This window comes from Strongylocentrotus purpuratus, unplaced genomic scaffold (genome assembly GCF_000002235.5).
Source record: "Strongylocentrotus purpuratus isolate Spur 01 unplaced genomic scaffold, Spur_5.0 spur5_scaffold_17, whole genome shotgun sequence".
Taxonomy (NCBI): domain Eukaryota; kingdom Metazoa; phylum Echinodermata; class Echinoidea; order Camarodonta; family Strongylocentrotidae; genus Strongylocentrotus; species Strongylocentrotus purpuratus.
Window position 1 is genome coordinate 7,107,889 of NW_022145602.1, and position 25,551 is coordinate 7,133,439.

The 25,551-nt window shown below is 36.8% G+C and overlaps 2 protein-coding genes across 2 annotated transcripts in view; one reads left to right on the forward strand and one right to left on the reverse strand.

The window, feature by feature from the left end:
• LOC577909 (galactosylceramide sulfotransferase) overlaps positions 1–25,551 on the forward strand; it is a 46,236-nt gene that overhangs the window by 18,215 nt on the left and 2,470 nt on the right. Inside the window, exon 3 of the mRNA XM_030988587.1 lies at positions 9,557–9,926. Coding sequence (XP_030844447.1) covers positions 9,557–9,926 — 370 coding nt within the window. The remainder of the gene's footprint in view (positions 1–9,556; positions 9,927–25,551) is intronic.
• On the reverse strand, positions 925–3,920 carry LOC105444429. The gene is made up of 3 exons (XM_011678672.2): positions 3,369–3,920; positions 2,659–2,787; positions 925–2,133 (listed from the first exon to the last, which is right to left on the reverse strand). The coding sequence occupies exons 1-3, from the start codon at positions 3,709–3,711 to the stop codon at positions 1,136–1,138; spliced, it is 1,470 nt and encodes a 489-aa protein (XP_011676974.1). The 5' UTR covers positions 3,712–3,920; the 3' UTR covers positions 925–1,135.

A 25,551-nucleotide genomic window follows, 5' to 3' on the forward strand; every position in this document is an offset into this window, starting at 1 on the left:
TTCAGAATCATAAGTTGCAAAGCTAATTTTGTTGAATATTGTAAGTGATTCTGACCAAACAAATTATGGGTTTGTTTCAGAGCCAACTGTGATTTAAAGATAATCAACAATGGAAATTGATGTATTTCTTTACCCTTCCAAAATCCTTCAGTACAATTAAATACATGTGCATGTATGTTAGATGCAAAATTTGTTTTTTCATTTGTTTTTATTTTCAAGAATGACAAGAACCTTTACAGTAAACATGTATATCCAACAACAAAGAATTTACCAGTATTCCATCTGTAAACTGAGAAAGTAGAATTTGAACTGGTTTTGAGATGCATTTAACTGCCCATTTCAAAGCCTATAAGTTGTCAAAACTACCCCAAACTCCCCAAGGCACACAAATTACACAAATTACACAATTTAGATTCAGAATTTAAATGTACTACCTGCATACAATGAGGAAAGAACTGTATTAATGTTTGTCTTGACTCAGAAGTTGTAAAACTATGTAAACGTTTGACATGGATTGTAAAAACAAAGGAAAACAAGAGGAACATTTAATTTGATCATGGCCTACTGACCTTAGCTTTTTTCACCTATCAATTGCTTAGTAGATCCACTCTAAAAGAAAACTGAAAGTTTTAAAGGGATCGTTTAACAATGCTAAATCTGAGATACACGGTGATACATGTTACCAGTGTCTGTTATATGGTGTAATATTGAAGCCCTAAAAAAATCGCGCTTCAAAATGATCAGGTAGTGCCTCAAAAAAAGTAAAAATCTTTGAGTGACCGGTTTTACCATACTCATTATCCCCAATAGACTGTAGTGTTATGAAAACCGTTCGGCGAACGGTTTTCAAAATTTGTAATTCCAATCATAAATATCTTGATAATCAGACAGGCGATCGGCTTGCAAAAGTCATGGAGTTCCTGACTGACCTAAAGGTTTATAATTATCATTGCAGCATGAGCTAAATCAAGGATTATTTATAAAGGATCTAAGACAAAGTTACCGGATCCCTTTAAGTAGAATTAAACAACTGAAAGTAAATTGATAACAACTGAGCTGGCTGGTTCTAGATAGTGTCAGTGCCAATATTGTGTTTATCTTTGCTGGCACAAGACAGATAGGTTCATGTTAATGTTCACTTTTTCTGCTGCTTTTTCAGTTCTCTCCTCAGTCCCTTTTTTTTTCCAGTTGCGATTTTTGCTTCCCTCTTGAGTGAACTGACATACAACTTCACATACGATGATATTCTGATCTTCACCCAATAGTTTACAATCGAAGAAAAGAGAGGTTCCGACAAATTCGTGTCTAGACTGCCTGCCACCTTGCACCACATGTTCTGTACATGTACGCTTCCAAAAATGTGCTTCAACAATCTGTCTTTCAAACTTTCTGTCTCACTATTTCCAAGAGTGAGCAGCTTCCTTGTCACCAGCTCCAAAGATCTGAACAATTTGTAGACAGTGTCTGACACAACAAACAGCCCCCCTCTGTTCTGGAAAGTCAACCAAACTGATGTGTACTGTAGGAAAGTGTCGGACTCTGTGTTGTCATCGTCGTCCTTCTTCCACTCACGCAGAAATGCCGTTATTGCAAGTGCACTCTGTGACTTCATCCGGCCAAACTTTTTGCAGAGGGCGTACGGTATGTACCCGGCTACATACCGTAAAACTTGTTCATCGTGAACTGACAACGGACTTGTCTCCTCCTCCGGTTCAAACCCATCGCCCCTGATAATTTTCATCAGCTTCTCAAGGACAACACGGAGAACATACTGCTGGAGAAAACGAAAGGGAATGGACGGCTCCTCCATAGAAAGCATTGCCAGGCATAATTGAGTCGCTCGACTTCCACACTTGTAAGTCTGGAATTTGGTCAGGATGAAGGTATTGGCCACCGGTCCTGCTGCCTTGTCCTCTGCAGCACTGATTATTTCAACAATGTCCTGCACTATGTCCCGCACAGATCCTTCAACAATTTCCGAATGAAAATTTATCTCGTCTGCTAGGGCGATGACTTTGCGCCCAACTTCTGTTTCTTGGTAGAATTCGTTGGACTTCAGCTGGAGAACAGCTTCCTTGAAAACTAACGCTGACTTGGACTTGACCTCCTCTAGATTCTGAAGAGCACCGAATTCTGTTCATGAAAAAACAAAGAGAAAGAAATCAGGAACCAACACATCATCTGGCATCCATCTAACACAAAAAGTTCTGCCATTACATGTTCATATATAGCACAATTTTCTTCTATTAGAAATTTCCATTAATGCTACCTGTGCATTTTCACATTATCTCCATTCAACTTGAATGAATTATCACACTTCAGAATAATAAATGTTTAGACTTTAGAAATGTAATAACAATTTTGTGTTCTGTGGCAGCAACTTGACTCTACCATTCAAAACTAACAAAATTTAAATATATGCAAAAAACTGAATAAGCATTTTGGGGGCGTGGTATATTTGAATAAACAATTCAAATTTGAGAGAAAAAACTCAGCCCTTTTAGATTAAAAAAAAACAGCATTTAAATTGAAAATGGTCCAATGGACAACTCAACATGGCATGAACTCATTGTACATGTACAGCTGCTATTTCCCATTTGTACCACTATGCAAGTCAGCAGGCGCAGTAAATTTTTTCTTCAGAATAAAATTTCTTACTTGTTTTGGTTTGCCTCCGTTTCTTCCTTGTGTCAGTGGTAGTCTTCCTCGGGAAATCCCCACTGCTGGATGTCGCAGCACTGCCTTCAGATGGTGCACATGTTGCCTCAGTACTTGCATGCACAGCACCTTAAAAGGAAAATGGTGACATTTAAAAAACAATAATTCATTGTATTTAAATGACAAGAAAGTTTAAGATGTTGCTATCAATTCTTTATTATATCTCCATTGGGAGTCGGGCTAACTCGGACCAGGGGACAACTCGGCCCAGGTACAAAAACGGTCAGTTTTTGCATGTTTAGGTTTAGGGTTAGGTTCAGGTTAGGGTTAGGGTTAGGGTTAGAGTTAGGGTAAAATGACCGTTTTTGCAGCTGGGCCGAGTTGTCCCCTGGCCTGACACAGATAACACACACAAAGGTATGTTGCCTTCTTAAATTTTTAGTTGGTTTGCAATTGCTTTTGATCCTAACTTACAGCCACAGGTACATTATAAAATAGTCTAAACCTCTAGATGAAATAAATTATTTTAGCATCGTGATCAGATTTAATTTAGGCCTAGATCTAACTTAGATGCTAGAGAGTAGAGTAGAGTAGACTCTACGTGGCAATAATAAGTTTAGACTGGCATTATATTATTTCCTTGTATTTCTTATAATCACTGGAGGTGACACCTCACTGGTTCTACAATAACACTCTAAACCGAATCTTACTTGATTCTGAAGTAGATTTAGCACCTCCCTTGTCTGTATCTAGTTGACAAAATCCACACAGCCAGTGATCAAGATCGGGATCGACCAGGGATGTGCCGGTGCCTGCACCTGCACTTGTATCGACACTGGCACTGCACGGAAGACTAACACACTCGCGATGGTAGAATCCAACTGGACATTTAGGTCCATTACATGCAATTAAATCAACCGTTGAAGGAAGGCTACATATGCACACAGAAGATAGGCTATCCTCTTCCGATTCTAGAATCAAATCTTCTTCAATGTCCGTAAGAAAATCCATATCATCTTCCAAATAGTAATCGTCACGCGAGAAAGCTGCCATGTTCGGGATGTAAACATATCCTACAATGCACCGCACATGACAGCGGTTCCGGCTGATCAACCGACCTTGCGCATGCGCTGTGTGATGTTATTTACGACCGGTGCGACCAGGCGGCATTAATCCAATTTAGTGGAATCGTCGCTTGGGGAGCGCGGCATACAGGATGGTTCGTTTGACCCTAATCCAGTCCCCACTCCTAGTGTAGTAACTCCTTGGTCTGAGTCACACGTTTGCTTCGCTGCACTGCCTGGTGTCCTGTGATCACTGGACCAAAGATTGGTGACAATAGATACCCAGAGTCCTTGTTGAGTAATGGCTTAATTCTCTTAATCCATATGGACTCTTTCACCTTTCTTGCCCAGAAGTTACTTTCAAAGTCAATTATGAGGGCATCCTCCCATCCAATGTAATGTCCTGTGTTGAGGGCGTGTTCAGCTAATGCTGAATGGGATGGGTTGCTCAATCTGAGGGCTCTTTTGTGTTCTGCGCTCATTAAGAGTTCTGCCAGTTTCCCCAACATATGAATTGTCACAGTCTGTGCATGTGATCTTGTACACAATACCTGTCTTTTCCTCTCTTGGGATTTTGTCTTTTGGGTGGACCAACCTACTTCTTAGTGTGTTAGGGCTTTTGAAGGCAACACTGATGTCTTTGTCTTGGAATGCTTGTTTCAGGCGAGAGGATATAGTGTTGACAAAAGGAAGGAGTACTCTGTTGTTCACTGCTTCTTCCTTTTCCTTTGGGGGGGGGGGGGGTCTTAGTTCTTATTCTGTCCTTCGCTCTTTGTCTCATCCATGCTGGGTATCCACAAGACATAAGCGCATATTCTTGGATACATGTTGCATATTCTTGGCTGCATGTTCAAGCGTTTTAGCATGACATGGGTGCAGCCATTGTTCTTGATAATGTGAAAAACCAGGCACATGTATCATGCACCTAACTTTAGCTGGAAAGACAGTTTGATTCAATATTACAAGACTTTACTTTACTTTTCAATGATGGAAAATCATTACTTACTACATCTAGGTAAATAATATGTAACAGGGGAAAATTGAAACTCTTGTATTAAAAAATACTAAACTATTATAGCAGTTGACAAATTTATTTCATTTCAGAAGAGCAACAACTTGTACTACATTGTAGTACAAAGGATAATAGCCGGTGAATGTAATATGTAATACTTAATGACCAAACACACCTGGGAAGGAAGCATTCTTAAATTTGATTACGGTACATTTACTTGAAAAAGGACTTCTCATAGTACTGTACGTGACGTTGCCAAGAAAATGGCGATGCCCATGTCGTGCTGAGAAACTGTACATTATTCTTGCTCTATACCGCTCTTATACACTTACATGTAAGTGGTGAATCTTGTATGTTGATTGGTAAGAATAACTAATTTGTGCAGACCTACATTATATAGAGAACATCTTGAAAATATAGATCACTAGATATGATAAGCCTACATGTATGCGCCTACATAATTGAACGTATAATAATAATAATAATAATAGGCATTTCTATTGCGCAGTTTAGATCTAGAAATTCTATTCCGAGGCGCATGTATTATTACCCGGCTTTAGCCTAGCTGCCATTATACAGCGCTCCAGCATTTCAAGGAATTAATTTCTACCAGGTACCCATTTACCTCACCTGGGTCGAGTGTGGCAAATGAAGATTAATGCCTTGCCAAAGTACATTGGCCGTTTCGGGATTGAACCCTGACCTTTGAATTTCAAGTCAAGTGCTTAAACCACTCGACTACAACACTTCTAATCATGGCTCTACACTTTCTTTCCATCTACAAATACAACCTGTCCTCCTGAAGAGGAACAAAGACGAGCCAAATACAAAGAGGGAAAATTATACGTGTAATGTAGATGTGAAACCATGGTATTTCCGTTGTTTTTTCCTTTTCTTGGCATGCAGACACCCAGATAAGGAAATGATATCATGCAAGACATATCATTAATTACAATATTTCCTTCAGATGAAGTTTGCATTTATATCATAAAAAAGTAAAATATGACATTTGCAAATTAAAGGTAAAGACGAGTATTGGTAACGCCCCAATTTCAAAAAATGAAATGGAAGCTCTCATTACCAATCATGTGAAAGAATATATTTTGACTAATACATGATGATAAAAAATTTGCCGGGAAACCGCCTACTAATTCATATATTTGGTAAATTTGTTTCTCTCATGGTCTGTGAGAGATATAGGGTAGTCCCATATACATCTTTCTGTGTATAGTGCTTGTAACTTTACAAGGAATGGGCCAAATTTCTTATCATTTTGATGATTCCAGAACCTTTCAGATGCTAGATGCTAGATGATCAACCTTTTCTGATCGATTCCACAACGTTTCTTTCACAATGCAATCGCATGACCATAACTAATCTTTACCTTTAAAGGTACTATGTCCCTTTTGCAGCCAACCTCAAATGCTGTAGAACTTTGCAGGAATTATGAATATGTCATGTATGTCCTATCTTTGAAATTTAAACGTTAGCAGTGTCCTCATATTCAAATTATGCAAGGAAACCCGTTTACTTGCTAGACTTCACTGTCAGACACTATTAAGTGACTGACTGGCTTTTTTTCTTCTTTGGTAATAACATACATGAAAAGAGTTGTAAAGGGTACATGAGCATTTGTCTACATCAATAACCCACTTCTTGTGATGGCCAAGATTAAACTGATTGAATCTTTGCGCAGCATAAAACGTATGACCATTCGGTACAATTGTCTGAAAATCAAGACTATTACTTTTGGGCTCTATAGCCCTAAAGTCGATTTGACAACTAATAGTCGTTATTTTCCCACTTGAAGACATTTTCAAGCCCCACCTTTTTGAGGGAAGTTCTAAATTAGTATTATCTTTCAAATGCAGTTGGAATTTAACTTTTTCATTTTTTTGGCCTGCAAATGGGACATAGTACCTTTAAAGAAAAGTACAAGACAACTACTGCTCCATGCACACTTTCACTTTCACTTTCCCAGACGGGGAAATGCAAGCACAAATCTATTTCTAAACGCTCGAAAAGGTTGAAAACTTTCAATCAGAAGAGCAAAGTTTATTGTATAAAGAAAGAAAAACATACTGGTACCTACACTGTAATGGCAATGCTTATCTTTTATATACATAGCAATAATGTTGAACAAAATTTGATCTTAAAGCAATGTTTCACAAAGCATTTGCTTTTTCTTGCTGTCTTTGAAACTTAACATTGATTTTCTTTAACAATGTCCCCCAAACACCATCTATAAAATGAGAATTTCAAATACACTGAATTATCACAGAGTACATGGAGGCATACTTGTACACATGTAGATTTCATGGGTGAAAATGACCAAGCCTGCAACTGGTACACAGAAACATTACGGTAAATGCATCCTGTTTACCCCACATTTGCACCAAGCAATCCCTTTTTGGAAACGCCCCCCTCTCAAAAAATGAAATGGAAGCTTTTATTACCAATAATGTGAAAGAATATGTTTTGACTAATACGTACATGTAATGATACAAATTTTGCAGAGAAACCGCCTACTAATTGATATATTTGGTAAAGTATTATATCTATTTGGACCTGATAGATATAAGGCACGTGTCACACACGTGTCGCGTAGTCCCATATACATCTTTCTGTGTACTTTACCAAGACTGGGCCAAATTTCTTATCATTTTGATGATTCCAGAACCTTGCAGCACACACCAATACTTGTATGATACATGTAGATGATCAATCTTTTCTGATCGATTCCACATCGTTTCTTTCACAATGCAATCGCATGACCAGAACTCAACTTTATCTTTAAAGGTACTATGTCCAATTTGCAGGCCAAAAAAATGAAAAAGTTAAATTCCAACTGCATTTGAAAGATTAGATAATGCTAATTTAGAACTTCCCTAAAAAAGTTGGGGCTTGAAAATGTCTTCAAGTGGGAAAATAACAACCATTAGTTGTCAAATCGACTTTAGGGCTATAGAGCCCAAAAGTAATAGTCTTGATTTTCAGACAATTGTACCGAATGGTCATACGTTTTATGCTGCGCAAAGATTCAATCAGTTTAATCTTGGTCATCACAAGAAGTGGGTTATTGATGTAGACAAAATACTCATGTACCCTTTACACCTCTTTTCATGTATGTTATTACCAAAGAAGATAAAAGCCTGTCAGTTACTCAATAGTGTCTGACAGTGAAGTCTAGCAAGTAAACAGGTTTCCTTGCATAATTTGAATATGAGGACACTGCTAACATTTAAATTTGACAGATAGGACATACATGACATATTCATAACTCCTGCAAAGTTCTACAGAATTTGAGGTTGGCTGCAAAAGGGACATAGTACCTTTAAAGGAAACCCAGACAAGAAAAGTACAAAACTGGGAAGTGTGCATGCATGAACCTACAGAAAAGTATAGCTTGTAGAGAATGGGTTCCAGGGAGAGGTGGAGAAATGACCAGGGTGGCGTTTCACAAAACTTGTCATCAGTGACAATGACAGTTCTTGTTATAAGCTACTGAAATCCTTGCTCCTGATTGGTTGTCAGCAGATTTGTCACTGATTTTTGTCATTTATCATTGAAAAAAGGCTTTGTGAAACGGGTCCCAGGACAGAATATGTTTACTTTTATTAGAGAGAAGTACATAATCAAATGTGCGAGGGCAGTAATTTGACAGATAATTGTATACGAGTTCAATGAAATTTGAGACAAATACAGAAAGAAAAAAATAAAGAAAAAGAAATACACTAAAAGGAAAAAGGAAGAGGAAGAGGAATAACGACCCAATAAATAGCTGAGTATCCACCTATTTTCACCACATGTATCCACCACCTGAACGTCTATAAAACCGAACACTAGAAGTCATGAATTCTTAATTCCTTCCCTGATAAAATTCACTTGCGTCACAGAATCATGCATAGAATTGCAGTGAATTGTAAAATGGTAGACGTTATCTAAAGGAAAAAAAGAACATTAAATATTCAAAAATTCATAAATTCCTTATTAGTTATTCAATTTTTCTCAAACCTGTTTTGCTCTGTGTCTCTTGTTTTTCTACATCTATTAAAAGCAAATTATTTTTGGAGTGGACTTGGACTTTAATGCCAAAGTTACCTGAACATCTCAATTTTGGACCAATATTTCACCAAAACATTTCTAGGATATTTAATACATTTACAGTAGCATGACAAATTCCCAATCATCTTTCTTGGATATTGATACATTACCAAAATTTACTGTCAGATTAACAAAGTTTAGAAATAGGTTTCAGAATTCTGTTAAAAGTCATATGTTGAGCTTGACAAATTCCCAATTATCTTTATTGAATATTGACATAGCCCAATTTTTTATACATTACCAAAATTTACTGTCATATAAACAAAGTTTAGAAATAGGTTTCAGAATTCTGTTACAAGTCATATGTTGAGCATGACAAATTCCCAATCATCTTTTTGGAAATTGACATACATGTAGAACACTTATTGGTACATAACCTACATGTACACATTAATGTCAGATTAACAAGGTTTGTATGTTAAGTATACTTTTTAAAATTATCGATTGCAATAGCGAATTCATTTTAATCATTAATATTTTTCCTTCTGCACTTGTACCAAAATACTTTGTTTTATAGTTACATGTATATTAAAGGGGGTAGGCATGACTACATGTACCACATGTGCTATACCAACCAATAGTTTCTCTTCTTTTAATGTATCCTGCCAATATTATTGTATGAAATGTATGACTGTATTGCGGTTGGTAAATAAATCAAATCAAATCGAAATCAAATATTGATTTTCTGTTTTTCCTTGTGTCACAATTGCTCCTACAGAGTTCTGAGCAATTAGCTTACAACACAACAAGTGTTGCTCACTGGGAAGCCAATTTAGCAGCCCAAAATGCATCCACCCAGGAAGAAGCCGTCAAGAAAATTATGCAGAATTCAGTCAAGATCACGGACGCAGAGACCAAAAGCACGTGCCAGCGGAGGAACAACATCGGTTTCTTCAAGATGCACAAGTGCGGGAGTAGCACCGTGCAGAATATATTGATGCGGTACGGCATTCGGTACGATTTGAACTTCGTGCTGCCGCCATCTGGGAACTACCTGGGACAGACGTACTTCAACAGGCGCTTCATGATGACCTTTCCGGTCCACGAGTACAACATTCTCTGCCATCACACGCGCTTCAGCAAAGAAGGTACGGTGTACACACTATGAATACGACGGACAAAGAAAGAGGACAAAATATACAGTTCTTCATTCTACCCTCAGCAATTGCTGGTAGACAAAGGAACATCCCTTCACTGCTTTTATGTAAACATGTGTAGAACAGGTATCACATGCATATTTACCTGTTCTATGCATTTTTGTCTCCCTTGCATAGCAAAAAGCGAGACATAGGCGCCGCTTTTCCGGTGACGGCGGCGACGGCGGCATCAACATCAAAAACTTAACCTAAGGTTAAGTTTTTGAATTTTTGATATAATTTTTAAAGTATAAGTTCTTAGTCAATGAAACTTTGACTATAGGGTAATCAAGTATCCCCAATCATGTGAGTAGAATTTCAGGTCACTAAGTTAAGGTCAAAGGTCATTTCAGGTCAGCAGACTTGGACTATGTTGTAGCATTATCATCGAAAACTTAACCTATGGTTAAGTTTTTGAATTTTTGATATAATTTTGAAAGTATAAGTTCTTAGTCAATGAAACTTGGACTAGAGGGTTATCAAGTCTCCCCAATCATGTGAGTACAATTTCAGGTCACTAAGTTAAGGTCAAAGGTCATTTAAGGTCAGCAAACTTAGACTTTGTTGTGGCATCGTTATTTTTCAACCGATTTTGATTCTGATTGTTTCATATGATAGGGCTAGGAGGGGGATTTAAAATTTCTACACAGAATTGTGAAATTCATTATCTATGCTAATTTATGCAAATTTATTCGAAATCACAAAAAAGGCTTCTTATATTCTCCTTCATTTCTCCTTTTGATTTGGTTTGCTTTATATCGTAGAGCTAACATTTTGGTACACTAAACTTCTACACAGAATTTTGAAATTGTTCTCCATTAATTAATTATGGTAATTTATGCAAATTTATTCCAAAAATAACAAAAATTGCTTCTCTTCCCTCATTTCTTGACCGATTTTGATTTGGTTTGCCTTTTCTGGTAGAGCTAAATTTGGAACACTAAACTTCTACACAGAATTGTGAGATTTTGCTCCATTGATTATTTATGGTACTTTATGCAAATTGTCCTTTCCAGGGCATCAAATTTTTATTTTTTGACTAGTTCAAAAGTGTACCACATAAAATTTACGATATTTGTCGTTGCGAGATGCGGATGAGCGCTACGTCGTTGACGTTCTGGTTTATCATATTGAATTGCGTTATGCAGGCGAGACCCCCGAGAGCGTTTCCCTTGTTACATAATAGCAGTGAAGGATGTTCCTTTGTCTACCACAGCAATTGCTGAGGGTAGGATGAGGAACTGTATATTTTGTCCATCATGTTCATAGAGACAGTATGTTATAATACAATAGAGATAAGATTCATTATTTATTTATCTATTTATTTATCATTATTTTTAAAACTTAAGATTGATTTATGCATTCATTCTTTCATTCCTTCAATTATTTACTTATGAATAATATATAAATTGAAATATAAACAAATAAATAAATTTATATACTTGTATAAATAAATAGAAAATGAAAAAATATACCTATTCATTTTTATAGCCTAGTAGTAGTAGCTGTCTGTCACAAAGTGACAATGACCGCCTTCTCTTTCATGAAGGCTGCTTGCAAAGGTGGGTAAGTAAGTACAGGTACATGTAGCTCTTGCAAGTTACTAACGGCACTCTCTCGGGGAACTGGTGGCAGTTAACTTTACAGCTATCTACTAGCTGTGTGTGAAAAGGCTGCTAGTCAATTTAATACACCCTAATTCATTACAATAAATCAATTATTAAGAATCAAGTACAGGAGTGCTTTTAAACATCATATACGCCGAACACAATTTTTGACCTTCAGTAAATAGAGCTGATTAATAAAGAACAAAAGCTAGACAATTAAGGCGTTGGTCGTCCCGGTATACTGTCCAAACAAAAGACCATGTGCAAGATGTTCACTGCAAAATCATTCAAGCAACGGACTGGAGCAAGGTAAATTCAGCCTTTAGTGCTGGTGTGATCACCATGCCATTGTTGAGCACAAAATAGTTTTGAACCAGGGACCCGTTTCACAAAGCCTTTTTTCAATGACAAATGACAAAAATCAGTGACAAATCTGTTGATAAGCAATCAGAAGCAAGGATTTCAGTAGCTTATAACAAAAACTGTCATTTGTTACTGATGACAAGTTTTGTGAAATGCCCCCCAGCACAGAGGTGCTTTTGCAGTTTAGGTTTTTCATCATGTTCATACAGTATAGCAACATGTGATGAAACAGTAAAAAAAAAAAAACGTGTTTTTCCTTGTGTGTAAATGCTCCTCATTCTTGAGATGAGAGATAGTGGTGTTAACCCAGGACCAAAATCCAGTTGAAACCAATTGGAGCAAAAGCAATTGAACAATTGAACCAATTGAACCAACTGGTTCCAATTGAAACCAGTTGAAACCAATTGCCAACTGGTTCCAATTGAAACCAGTTGAAACCAATTGCCAACTGGTTCCAGTTGCCTAATTGGTTTCAACTGGAACCAGTTGTTCCAATTTCCCTATTGAAACCAGTTGGCTTCAATTGGTTTCAATTGGTTTCAACTGGTTTCAATTGGTTTCAACTGGTTTCAATTGGTTTCAATTGGATCCAATTGAAACGTACAGTTGGCATAAAATTAATAAGTTAATTAGCTTTTGCACTAATTATCGCTCATGTCAACACAGAAGCATTGTTATATGTGTCTACATTAAGTACAATGTAAAGGGCATTATAATATGCAGACCATATAATATACTTAGCAAGGAAGGCATTGCCATTATATATGTTTGTATTTGATGTATTTTGTACATGGTTAGTGTTTTACTAATCAACTTTTAATCTGTGTAATTACAAAAGTATGTTACTAATGAACATGCTTATCATTGCTAATTAATCTTTATATTTATCTAAAACAAATGCATTACTTGCAAATGAAAATTAATTAATAAGTACATTGTAAATCAAAATAAATTATATAAAACATTGATCTGCACACAAGCAGATAATATGCAAATTAACTGGTTTCAATTGGATCCAGTTGGGTAACTGGAAATATTTCCAATTGGAACCAATTGTGTAACTGGAAATGAATTCTAACTGGAACCAGTTGGGTAACTGGAAATTACTTCTACCTGGAAATGAATGCTTACTGGAACCAATTGGGTAACTGGAAATAAATGCTAACTGGAACCAGTTGGGTAACTGGAAATAAATTCTAACTGGAACCAGTTGGGTAACTGGAAATGACTTCTGTTTGTTTGTTTGATTGATTTTATCTAACTGGAAATGACTTCTAACTGGAAATGACTTCTAACTGGAAATGAATGCTAACTGGAACCAGTTGGGTAACTGGAAATGAATTTTAACTGGAACCAGTTGGGTTACTGGAAATTAATTCTAACTGGAACCAGTTGGGTAACTGGAAATGAATTCTAACTGGAAATGAATGCTAACTGGAACCAGTTGGGTAACTGGAAATGACTTCTTACTGGAACCAATTGGGTAATTGGAAATGAATTCTAACTGGAACCAGTTGGGTAACTGGAAATGACTTCTAACTGGAACCAATTGAGTAACTGGAAAAATTACCTTACATGGTTCCAGTTGCACTTCTTATTGGTTTGAACTGGAAATGAGTACCCATAACGAAATTTTCCAGTTCGGCAATTGGTTTCAACTGGAAATTTTATATTCCAATTGAAACCAATTGAAACCAATTGAAACCAGTTGAAACCAATTGAAACCAGTTGGAGATTTCAACTGGTTTCAATTGGATTTTGGTCCTGGGAAGGTAGTGACTTTAAAGGGATCGTTTAACAATGTTAAATCTGAGATACACGGCCCTACATGTTATCAGTGTCTGTGATGTGGTGTAATATTGAAGCCCTAAAAGAATTGCGCTTCAAAATGATCAAGAAGTGCCTCAAAAAAGTAAAAATCTTTGAATGACCGGTTTTACCATACTCGTTTTTCCCATTAGACTGTAGTGTTATGAAAACCGTCAGGCGAACGGTTTTCAAAATTTGTAATTCCAATCATAAATATCTTGATAATCAGACAGGCGATCGGCTTGTAAAAGTCATGGGGTTCCTGACTGACCTAAAGGTTTATAATTATCATTGCATCATGAGCTAAATCCAAAATTTTGTTTCAGAATCTGAGACAGTTACCCGGATCCCTTTAATGCTAGATGTACAATTAAAGATAATCTGAAAATTTGAGTGGAAACGGAAGATTATTAATAATACAAATTGGGAAAAACTGATCTGATTGATTCCTTAATTCTCCCAAGTATATTATTACAATCTAATTACATTTTAGGTGAATGTAAATTGTAACAAAGCAATAAATTGGCTCTACATGTACAGTACATGTACATACCACTCCAGACATTTAAGTGTCGACAGATTTTAAAGATAAAGACCAGTTATGGTCATGCGATTGCATTGTAAAAGAAACATTTTGGAATCGATCAGAAAAGGTTGATCATCTGCAAGGTTCTGGAATCATCAAAGTGATAAGAAATTTGGCCCAGTCTTCGTAAAGTTACAAGCACTGTACACAGAAAGATGTATATGGGACTACGCACACGTGCACGACACGTGCGTTATATCTCTCACACACCAATAGATAAACTAATTTACCAAATATATCAATTAGTAGGCGGTGTCCAGGCAAAATTTGTATCTTCATGTATTAGTCAAAACATATTCTTTCACATGATTGTCCTATCTGTCAAATGTAAACGTTAGCAGTGTCCTAATATTCTAATTATGCAAGGAAACCCGTTTACTTGCTAGACTTCACTGTCAGACACTTTTGAGTGACTGACTGTTTTTTTTTTCTTCTTTGGTAATAACATACATAAAATGAGCTGTAAAGGGTACATGAGCATTTGTCTACATCAATAACCCACTTCTCGTAATTGCCAATATTAAACTGATTGACTCTTTGCGCAGCATAAAACGTACGACCATTCGGTACAATGGTCTGAAAATCAAGACTATTACTTATTGGCTCTATAGCTCCTAAGTCAATTCTACAACTAATAGTCGTTATTTTCCCACTTGAAGACACTTTCAAGGCCCACCTTTTTTTAGGGAAGTTCTAAATTAGTAGTATCTTTCAAATGCCATTGAAATTTCACCTTTTCATTTTTTTGGCCTGCCAATGGGACATACTGTAGTACCTTTAAAGGGTAAGTACAGTAGCAGGAATATAATAAGTAACATTTTAAACAAAAATTACGCAATTTTTTTATCAACCTTCAACAATGTTACCGAGTCACTTTAAAACGACTTTGTAAGACCTGCCCCTCCTCCCCCCTCCCCTCCTTCATAAACTTAGTATCAATGACAAGTTTAATACATGTGCAGTGTAGTAAACTGTTATATTAAAGCTACTGAAATCGTTGGCTTCGATTTCCTCAGAGCAAATTTGAAACAGAAATGGGACATTGATAAAAGATTTTAAGTTCTTTGGAAAAGGTCGACGGCCCTGGTTGAGTGGTTGTCAATTTTGAGGATATCCAGTCAAAACAACAGTGAATTTACACTGTATGTTCTTCCTGTGGCCACAAAATGAACTGTTTGGAAGCAATTGACAGCAGTCAAAAGTTCATAGAACAACATGAACCCTTCCAACAACAAAAAAAGTTTTGCAATTCAAGTTTGAATGTTAATATATCCCTAATACTATACATATTATCATAATTGAATTTGGTATCATTAGGCGCGTCATCATCATCTCGAGATTGCCAAATAGCCCGCTATTTATGATTTGGGAAATAATCCCGAAGTTACAAATTGCGTCTTCATCAGCTCGAGATTCGACCTCAAAACTAGCTTGAGATATTTTGCTCAGCGTTAGCGCATAGTGCGAGTCTTTGGTCTGGTGAAGACGCATTGGACAAATAGCTGGATATTTTGACACATACTGGGATATTTTGCAAACTATCCCAAGATATCTTGGGATGACAATCCTGACCAAATATCCTGCTAATTGCTACTTCGGTCTAATGAAGACGCAAATTAGCTGGATATAATTTGCGATCGGGATAGTTTAAATAGCTGGATATTTGGCAATCTCGAGATAGTAAAGACAGGCCTATTGAAAAGCTTGTTAATTCCCCTCGACAATGATGCTCCATTTGTATTGATTATGTAATCGAGGAATGTGCAGTACACCAGATTACTGGGAGGGAACCTCATCCCAAGAAATATCTTTACAATATATTCTTAGAGATTTGTTATATTCTTGCCCATTGAACTACATGTATACGATTCCCCACCCAAGCGTATGAGAGAGGCTTAAAGCATGAATAATGAACAGTTTCTAAGCACGACATACATTGTAGGCATTGCCATTTTCTTGGCAAAGCGACGTATGATGTGCAGTCGTTATATCAAGTAATGTATTAAAATTTATTGATGCTTCCTTCCAGGTCAGAGGTGTGTATGGTGATGAAGCATTTCATTCACCTGCTATTATCCTTTGTACTACAATTGCCAGAACACAAATTGCATAAATATAAACATGTCAATGTATGTGAAGGTTTCTCGTAAATGAAATAGATTTGTCAACTGCTATATTTTAGTATTTTAAAACAATTTTCCCCTGTTAGATATTTGTCACCAAATATAACTTCTATCTTCTCAGCTTTGATTTTTCCTCATGCGTTGAAAAATAAAGGTTTTGTTATCGATTTAAAAAGTCTTTCCAGCTAAAGCTTGGTGCATGATACAATGTAAATGTACAACATCTCATTTTCAAGAAAATGGCTGCGCCCATGTCATGCTAAAAGGCATGACATCATGCCAGGAATATGTTCATTCATATATATATATATATATATCTATTTCTTTTTTTGTAAGGAATGTTGTAAATCAAAGGGCATGATTTCATCTCATTTTTCAGAATACTCACACTTATTCTTTAGGGTGAGGTTGCTTTAAAAGATAAAATGTTGCATTGGCATTATTATTGTCAATAGTGACCCCCCTCTCCCTCCCCCAACATCATTCTAAACACAATCCATCCACCAAACAAATGGGAAATTCCCTGTACCAGAAATAACAATGCACTTTCGCTTCATGACTATATTCATGACAAAAAGGGCCCCATTGTATTGATTTGCACAATTTTTTTTGAGAGTCTCGTTCAGGGATACTCTCTAGACACAGGAATGTCAAGTCATGTGTACAAAACTGAACAACCTGTCAAGGCTACAATGGGGAAGCACAGTACCGGTACTCAGTCATTTCTAGAGGGCAAACAAAGGGTGTTCATGACACACCTCCACCACTTTGGTAGTGGATAAATCTAAAAGGCACAGAGTTGGACTTCTTCATGTTTATTAAAAATACTACCGGTATGTCCCTTTTGCAGCCGACATCAAATTCTGTAGAACTTTGCAGGAATTATGAATATGTCATGTATGTCCTATCTGTGCAATTTAAACATTAGCAGTGTCCTTCAAAGTTGGCAAGGAAACCCATTTACTTGCTAGACTTCACTGTCAGACACTATTGAGTGACTGAGTGGCTTTTTTTCTTCTTTGGTAATAACATACAAGAATTAGCTGTAAAGGGTACATGAGCATTTGTCTACATCAATAATCCACTTCTTGCAATGGCCAAAATTAAACTGATTGAATCTTTGCGCAGCACAAAATGTACGACCATTCGGTACAATGGTCTGAAAATCAGACTATTACTTACTGACTCGGTAGCACTTACATGTACAGTGTAAGTCGATTCTACTACTAATAGTAGTTATTTTCTCACTTAAAGCCATCTTCAAGCCCCCCTGTTTATAGGAAAGTTCTAAATTAGTATTTACTTTGAAATGCTGTTGGAATTTTAACCTTTTCATTTTTTGGCCTGCAAATGGGACACACGTAGTACCTTTAAAGAGCGTCAATACTACTGGGCCGGAAGGGATTAGACCACACAGCGAGGTCACTGACAGGTGGCTATCTCATTAACTCAGCTCTCAACTAACATAAGAAAAAGAGGGTCATGGGGGACCAACAGGCACCGATTGGGGAAGTTTTCAACATAGAGGGAGCAAGTAGCTACAAGTAGGACAATGAGGCTTTAAAGGGAGAGGGTGGTCAGTTTCCATGTGTAGAAGGTCACAGTTCGCTGATCCCAGACTCGGTGGAAAATGGAATTATCATTTGAAATGGGTCTACAAGTCTGCACACACACAGCACAGCAGTCCCAGCAAGAAATACATCTGAGAGAATTTTCGGGTGAAATAATGCAAGATAATGACTTTACCGTAGGGGGGAATGGGTGGGAAATGCAGAGATTTCAAGCAGCCTGTTGGTCGATCATTAAAACTAAACGCTAATTCCTGTGATTGACAACACCTGCTATGAGTAAACACCCTAATAAGGCCCATTTACACTTCCCAAACACCATTTTGAAAAATCATTGATTTTACGCTCTATCATTTACACTACTGAAAAACCCCAGAAAAACCGTTTAAAGGTAAAGACCAGTATTGGAAACGCCCCAATTTCAAAAAATGAAATGGAAGCTCTCATTACCAATCATGTGAAAGAATTTGTTTTGACTAATACATGATGATAAAAAATTTGCCGGGAAACCGCCTACTAATTCATATATTTGGTAAATTTGTTTCTCTCATGGTCTGTGAGAGATATAGGGTAGTCCCATATACATCTTTCTGTGTATAGTGCTTGTAACTTTACGAAGAATGGGCCAAATTTCTTATCATTTTGATGATTCCAGAACCTTGCAGATGCTAGATGCTAGATGATCAACCTTTTCTGATCGATTCCACAACGTTTCTTTCACAATGCAATCGCATTTACCATAACTGGTCTTTACCTTTAAGTTTGCTCTAATCAGTTTTTTTTTGGTGAGTACATGTACATGTAGTGCGCCGGCGCCTTGCATGCGTTAGCACAGAAGCAAGGAGAGTCGGTCAAGTGAGCAAATTTCGGTATCTAATACCGAAGTTTGCTTTTGCATTATAAAAATTCAGTGAAACTTCTGCAGGTGTTTCAAAAAACCACATTCCAGAGATTGATTTCTCGATTTCAATTTAAGGTTTTGTTTGCTCGACAGGTAGTTGCTACAGCGAAACACCGGTAAGTTAGAAAAATCAATGATTTTCGGTTGCAGAGTAAATGCAGCTACTGAGAGATAAGAAAATTCGCAGCCAACCCCTCGGGCCATTCAGATTGAAGCCGACATGCCGCCTCACGAGCAGGCGACACGAAGCACAGAACTGCCTCTGAGCATAAATGATAGGGGAATTATGCCTTATTCATTGAGCTTCCATAAATTCTGAGTGTCAACCGCCTAGAGATGACTGCCAAGACTACTGGTGAAAGCACTGGAATATGATAAAAAATCAACAACTTTTGGTTGCAGTGCAAATTAATGCAGGCAGCTATGGTGTCAAATTCTCCATAAGAGCCCACTTCTGTGCATCTTTAAAAATCTCTTTGATATTTAGAGGTCGTCTGTACCAAATGCTATCTACAATGATGATAATAATAAGTAGACTTTTATTCGCTGTTGAGATGAATTAGGTGATCCGTTATGTAATTTTAAGTCGTTCCTCTCTTTTGAAAAATGTGATTATTTCTTAAGCTCAAACGGGTCTGAAAACGCAGACTAACACTAAGTGTACCCGAGTGGGCTGTATCCACATGAAAAGTGACTAAAACAACAAAAGTACAAACTAGTCTATTTATCATGGTATATGTCCAAGTCTTAAATGGAAGCCCTTATTATCAATCAGGTGAAAGAATATGTTTTGACTAATACGTGGTGATACTAATTCTCGCTACCCCAAATAGCGATTCTGCCGAGATCCGGGGAAAATCCTGAAAACGCGCATTGCATTATGGGATAGCTTTTCGACATTACAGCTTCCTGTGCAGGCGTTCGTGATCACAACCCTCTCTTTCACGGTAGAGTTTAACGGCCTTTTACGCTAAAGTCACTAATTCTGCCCGAAGCTTTCCATTGCATATTATAATCTGTACAAATTACACTGATTGGCATCGATTTTAGCGTGCGTGAAAACTCTGCACAGCGAACACAGGCGCTAGCGCCAGCGGGATGGGACTCTATACCGGAAGTTGTAGTGACGACCCGAGAGAGTGAAAATTACCTCGTCTCGCGAATTTCGAGATTTTCGTACCTATTTAGGGTAGCGAGAATTGATATATTTGGTCAATTATCATATCGATCCGGCCTGGATAGATATTGCATAGTCCCATATACATGTACATCTTTCTGTGTACAGTGCTTGTAACTTTACCAAGACTGGGTCAAATTTCTTATCATTTTGATGATTCCAGAACTTTGCAGTACACACCAATACTTGTATATGCTAGATGATCAACCTTTTCTGATCAATTTCACAATGTTTCTTTCACAATGCAATCGCATGACCAGAATAGGTCTATACCTTTAAGCGCTATATAAAAGGGGAATATTATTATAAGTTAACACAGTTAATGAGAGAACATTATAGATATTTTATGAAAATTACATATTGTATAACAGAACGTTGATAGGAAAGAAATTACCCGATATAATAAATGGAAGAAAAAATGAGAAGAGAACTATTATATAGGAAGGCATGTTCACTTATAAAGAGAAAATTAACTCAATTGCATATTCCGAGCCCTCCTGCTTGGGCTGTGCATGTGTCTACGTTTACATCATAAAAATGACAAAGTACTACGATACTAAAATAGACAGCGCGTACATATAATTAAAAACAAGCAAAATTAACAAACAAACGGCAGCTTCATCAGACAACATTGTCCTGGGGAATAAACAGATGGTACCTAGCAACAGCTGAGGCGTGTACGTAAGTGATCAAAATAAATAAACGGTCATACATGTTACTGAATTCTACAAGACATACAAGAAGGGTATTAATATCGAGCAATTAAATACATTTTTGCCTACTGACAGGTAAAAGTCTGCAAGGAGAGCGACTTCTGTAGAATAGATGGTAAGGTGTTCCAAAATTTGGGCCCAGAGTATCGAATGTCTTTAAATATTCAAGGATAAATTCAATTGAGTATGTTCAGGAATATTAGGTTTATTGCACAAAAATATCACTTTATTTTTGCCAATGTAACATACATTGTATTAAAGTACCAATCTTAACATCAGCAACTCGATATGGTAGCATGGATTGGTTAATTGCCTGTAGATTTGAGCAGTTGCATTTTTGCAATAGGTTTAAAGATACTATGTCCCTTTTGCAGCCAACATCAAATTCTGTAGAACTTTGCAGGAGTTATGAATATGACATGTATGTCCTATCTGTGAAATTTAAACATTAGCAGTGTCCTAATATTCAAATTATGCAAGGAAACCCGTTTACTTGCTAGACTTCACTGTCAGACACTATTGAGTGACCGACTGGCTTTTTTTCTTCTTTGGTAATAAAATACATAAAATGAACTGTAAAGGGTACATGAGCATTTGTCTACATCAATAACCTACTTCTTGTAATGGCCAAAATTAAACTGATTGAATCTTTGCGCAGCATAAAACATACGACCATTCGGTACAATGGTCTGAAAATCAGACTATAACTTACTGGCTCTATTGCTCTTAAGTCGATTCGACAACTAATAGTTGTTATTTTCCCATTTAAAGACATTTTCAAGTTCTAAACTAGTATTATCTTTCAAATGCCATTGAAATTTAACCTTTTCATTTGTTTGGCCTGCAAATGGGACATGGTACCTTTAAAGACATTTTCAAGCCCCCCCCCCCCCCTTGTTCAAAGAAAGTTCTAAATTAGTATTATCTTTCAAATGCTGTTGGAATTTAACCTTTTCATATTTTTAGCCTGCAAATGGGACATAATACCTTTAATGTTGAAAGAACTTATGATTTGCGCACTCTATTGTAAATATTGACTCACCTGTTACTCTACACTGTATGTACATGTAGCAGTGATTGAAAGAGAAGAGAAGGAAAGAAACAAATTAACAACATCTGTACAGTTCTAATTAAAACAAAATCAGGACAACTGTACACGTAACCCTAGTGCCAATATTTGAAGTTATACTTACCATATGTATTGAATCTATAAAAGGACACAGCTCAAGTGTTTACTGTTCAAAGTCATGATACTTTATTAAAGTCCAGGCAGTGATTATCAAACATAATAGAACAGGCGGTCTAATAGACTATTTATTGGCAGTCTTGCCATTTTACACAAGTCCCACTTTTATCCTTTCTTCTGGCGTGTTAAAGATAAAGACCAGTTATGGTCATGCGATTGCATTGTGAAAGAAACATTGTGGAATCGATCAGAAAAGGCTGATCATCTAGCATATAAGTATTGGTGTGTACTGCAAGGTTCTGGAATCATAAAAATTATAAGAAATTTGGCCCTTTCTTAGTAAAGTTACATGCACTGTACACAGAAAGATGTATACTACGCGACACTCGCATTATATCTATCAGGTCCAAATAGATATAATAATTTACCAAATATATCAATAAGTAGATGATTTCTCAGCAAAATTTGTATGATCACATATTTAATAGTCAAAACATTCTTTTACATGATTGGTAATAAGAGCTTCATTTTCATTTTTTGAGAGGGGGGGGGGGGCGTTTCCAAAACTGGTCTTTACCTTTAATCCAGACATATCGGAGCATGAGTACAAAACATTTGCATCCCATCAATAAGAGCTAAAGCAAACTACCATCTAACTGCATGCCTGGGGCCCGTTTCTTGAAACCGTCATAAGTCTAACTTCTTGACTATCCCATTGAAACGCGTGTCATAAGTCTAACTTCTTGACTATCCCGTTGAAACGCGTGCCATAAGTCTAACTTCTTGGCTATCCTATTGAAACGTGTGTCATAAGTCTAACTTCTTGACTATCCCATTGAAACGCGTGCCATAAGTCTAACTTCTTGACTATCCCATTGAAACGCGTGCCATAAGTCTAACTTCTTGACTATCCCATTGAAACGCGTGCCATAAGTCTAACTTCTTGACTATCCCATTGAAACGCGTGCCATAAGTCTAACTTCTTGACTATCCCATTGAAACGCGTGCCATAAGTCTAACTTCTTGACTATCCCATTGAAACGCGTGCCATAAGTCTCACTTCTTGACTATCCCATTGACGTGTGCCATAAGTCTAATTTCTTGACTATCCCATTGAAACGCGTGCCATAAGTCTAACTTCTTGACTATCCCATTGAAACGCGTGCCATAAGTCTAACTTCTTGACTATCCCATTGAAACGCGTGCCATAAGTCTAACTTCTTGACTATCCCATTGAAACGTGTGTCATTAGTCTAACTTCTTGACTTTCCCATTGAAACGTGTGTCATAAGTCTAAATTCTTGACTATCCCATTGAAACGCGTGCCATAAGTCAACTTCTTGACTATCCCATTGAAACACGTGTCATAAGTCTAACTTCTTGACTATCCCATTGAAACGCGTGTCATTAGTCTAACTTCTTGACTATCTTTGACTAACCCATTGATAATGTGTTAATTCTATAACATATGTTTCAATGGGGTAGTCAAGAAGTTGAACTTATAACCGATTTGAGGAACGGGCCCCTGGTTGCTATGTCAGGCAAGCAGCCATGCAGTCAAGCATACATTAATCTCATCATGTACCAGAAGCCGTGTTCACACAATGGCAATTTTGTAAAGGTAAAGGTCGTGTTAAGAGCTAGTCGGCGTAAGTATGGTAAGGTCTGCGTAGTGACCGTCTGAACAATAGTCATGTTACCTACGGCGACCTTTACGCGGACTGATTTACTATTGGATTTTTCCAGGAGTAAAGCACTAACACGACTTTATAGGGTAGCATACTCTGAGTATCTATGACCTTTCACAAGGGTTGTATGACCTAACATTTAAAACTTCCGGGGTCAAACCTACCATGTTTATCACATGCAAGTTTTTTGGTGCCTTTTGAGTGGTTTTTATGGTTAAGGAATATGTTTGTTTACAATCAAAAATGAAAGTTAGATTTTGTTTTACCCAGGAAGCAGAGAGTTGCTCGGAGGTCAACTAGGGCACAGCACAAAGTGCGCGCTATTTCTTTGAAATGGAAATTAGCCTGGGAAGGTCCGTTATGTATTTGTGTTTCAAAACAGCTTTGCATTCATCATTTCTCAGAAATGTGATTCTGGCTCATTCTCACATTAAAACACATCTTTTTTCGGCGTTTCAATAATATACCCATTTTTAAAGGGACTTTGTAACATTGTTCAGATGAGAGATAGTGGTGCTAAGGTAGTGACTTCAATGCTAGATGTACAATTAAAGATAATCTGAAAATTTGAGCGAAAACGGACCATTATTCATGGTACAAATTGGGAAAAACTGATCTGATCGATTCCTTAATTCTCCCAACTATATTATTACAATTTAATTACATTTTAGGTGAATGGAAATCTCACAAAGCAATAAAATGGCTCTACATTCCATTCCAGACATTTAAGTGTTGACAGATTTTTTATAGCCTGTTTTTATGTCTTTTTTTCATGGAAAAACGGTTGGGAAAATTCAAAAATAGTTGGGAGAATGTAGATTCACAAGCGCCTCCCATCGACGCCCATTCTAAAACCAGTGGAACTTTCTTAAAAATCTTCATTTAGCATGAATTAATTTCGGATTTGGGGCATCGTAGTTGGATAATCCATACATACACACATAATTTTACGTGTTTTGCATCCTGATTCAACAAATTTGTGAAATCAACCATCACAATGTTACCAAGTACCTTTAAAAAACTTTTTTTTTTAAAATTGCGTTTATCACTATGCAGATTTGCCTGAAACACGTTTGAAAACGCTGATTCTAGGCCAGAAAAGGGATGATTAACGTATTTCAGTTGATTTCTTTTCTCTTAAATTGATGGATTTTCTGCCATATATGTCGGTGTCATGCAATAATTAACATTATATACTGTAAAAATAATAAAGTTAGTGATCTTGAATGCAGTAATAGATTTTGCAAAAATTGGCAACTCTGAGAAAAGGTGTTTAAACTATAAACTATCTTTGATGTAAAATCACCCGCCTTTTTGGACAGAAAATATGAAAATAACTAACTCCTCAGACACAGATGATAATCAAATTGGAATGCGGTGATCAATTCATGAAATAAATCAAATTATAAAATAAATCAAATTGTAGCATACATTGTTTTTGTAAGCCTCCAAATACATTTTTGTTTAAATTTCTTAGATTGTATATATAATTGATAGGTAGATGGTTACACTTCTGAATGGCTGAAGAAAAAGAAAAATAATTGTGAAAATTATATTACACCCTTAGCCAAGAGATGAAAATGATTGAAAAACAACCTGCCCAAATTTCAAATGAACTTTGACTTTTGCGAATCCTGCCAGAGATTTACATTGTAAATGTCAAGTATTATTGTAAATGTCAAGTATTATTGTAAATGTCAAGTAGTCCAATTTGTTGTTTCTTCATCAGTTCCACAGAAATTCAGTTTGACTGACATGTTAGTGAAGGAAGCAGTGTTCTGGAATGCTAATACTATTATCAACCTTGTTCTTGTTGAATAAAGGTAGGCCATTTTCGTTATGTAACCAAATTTAAT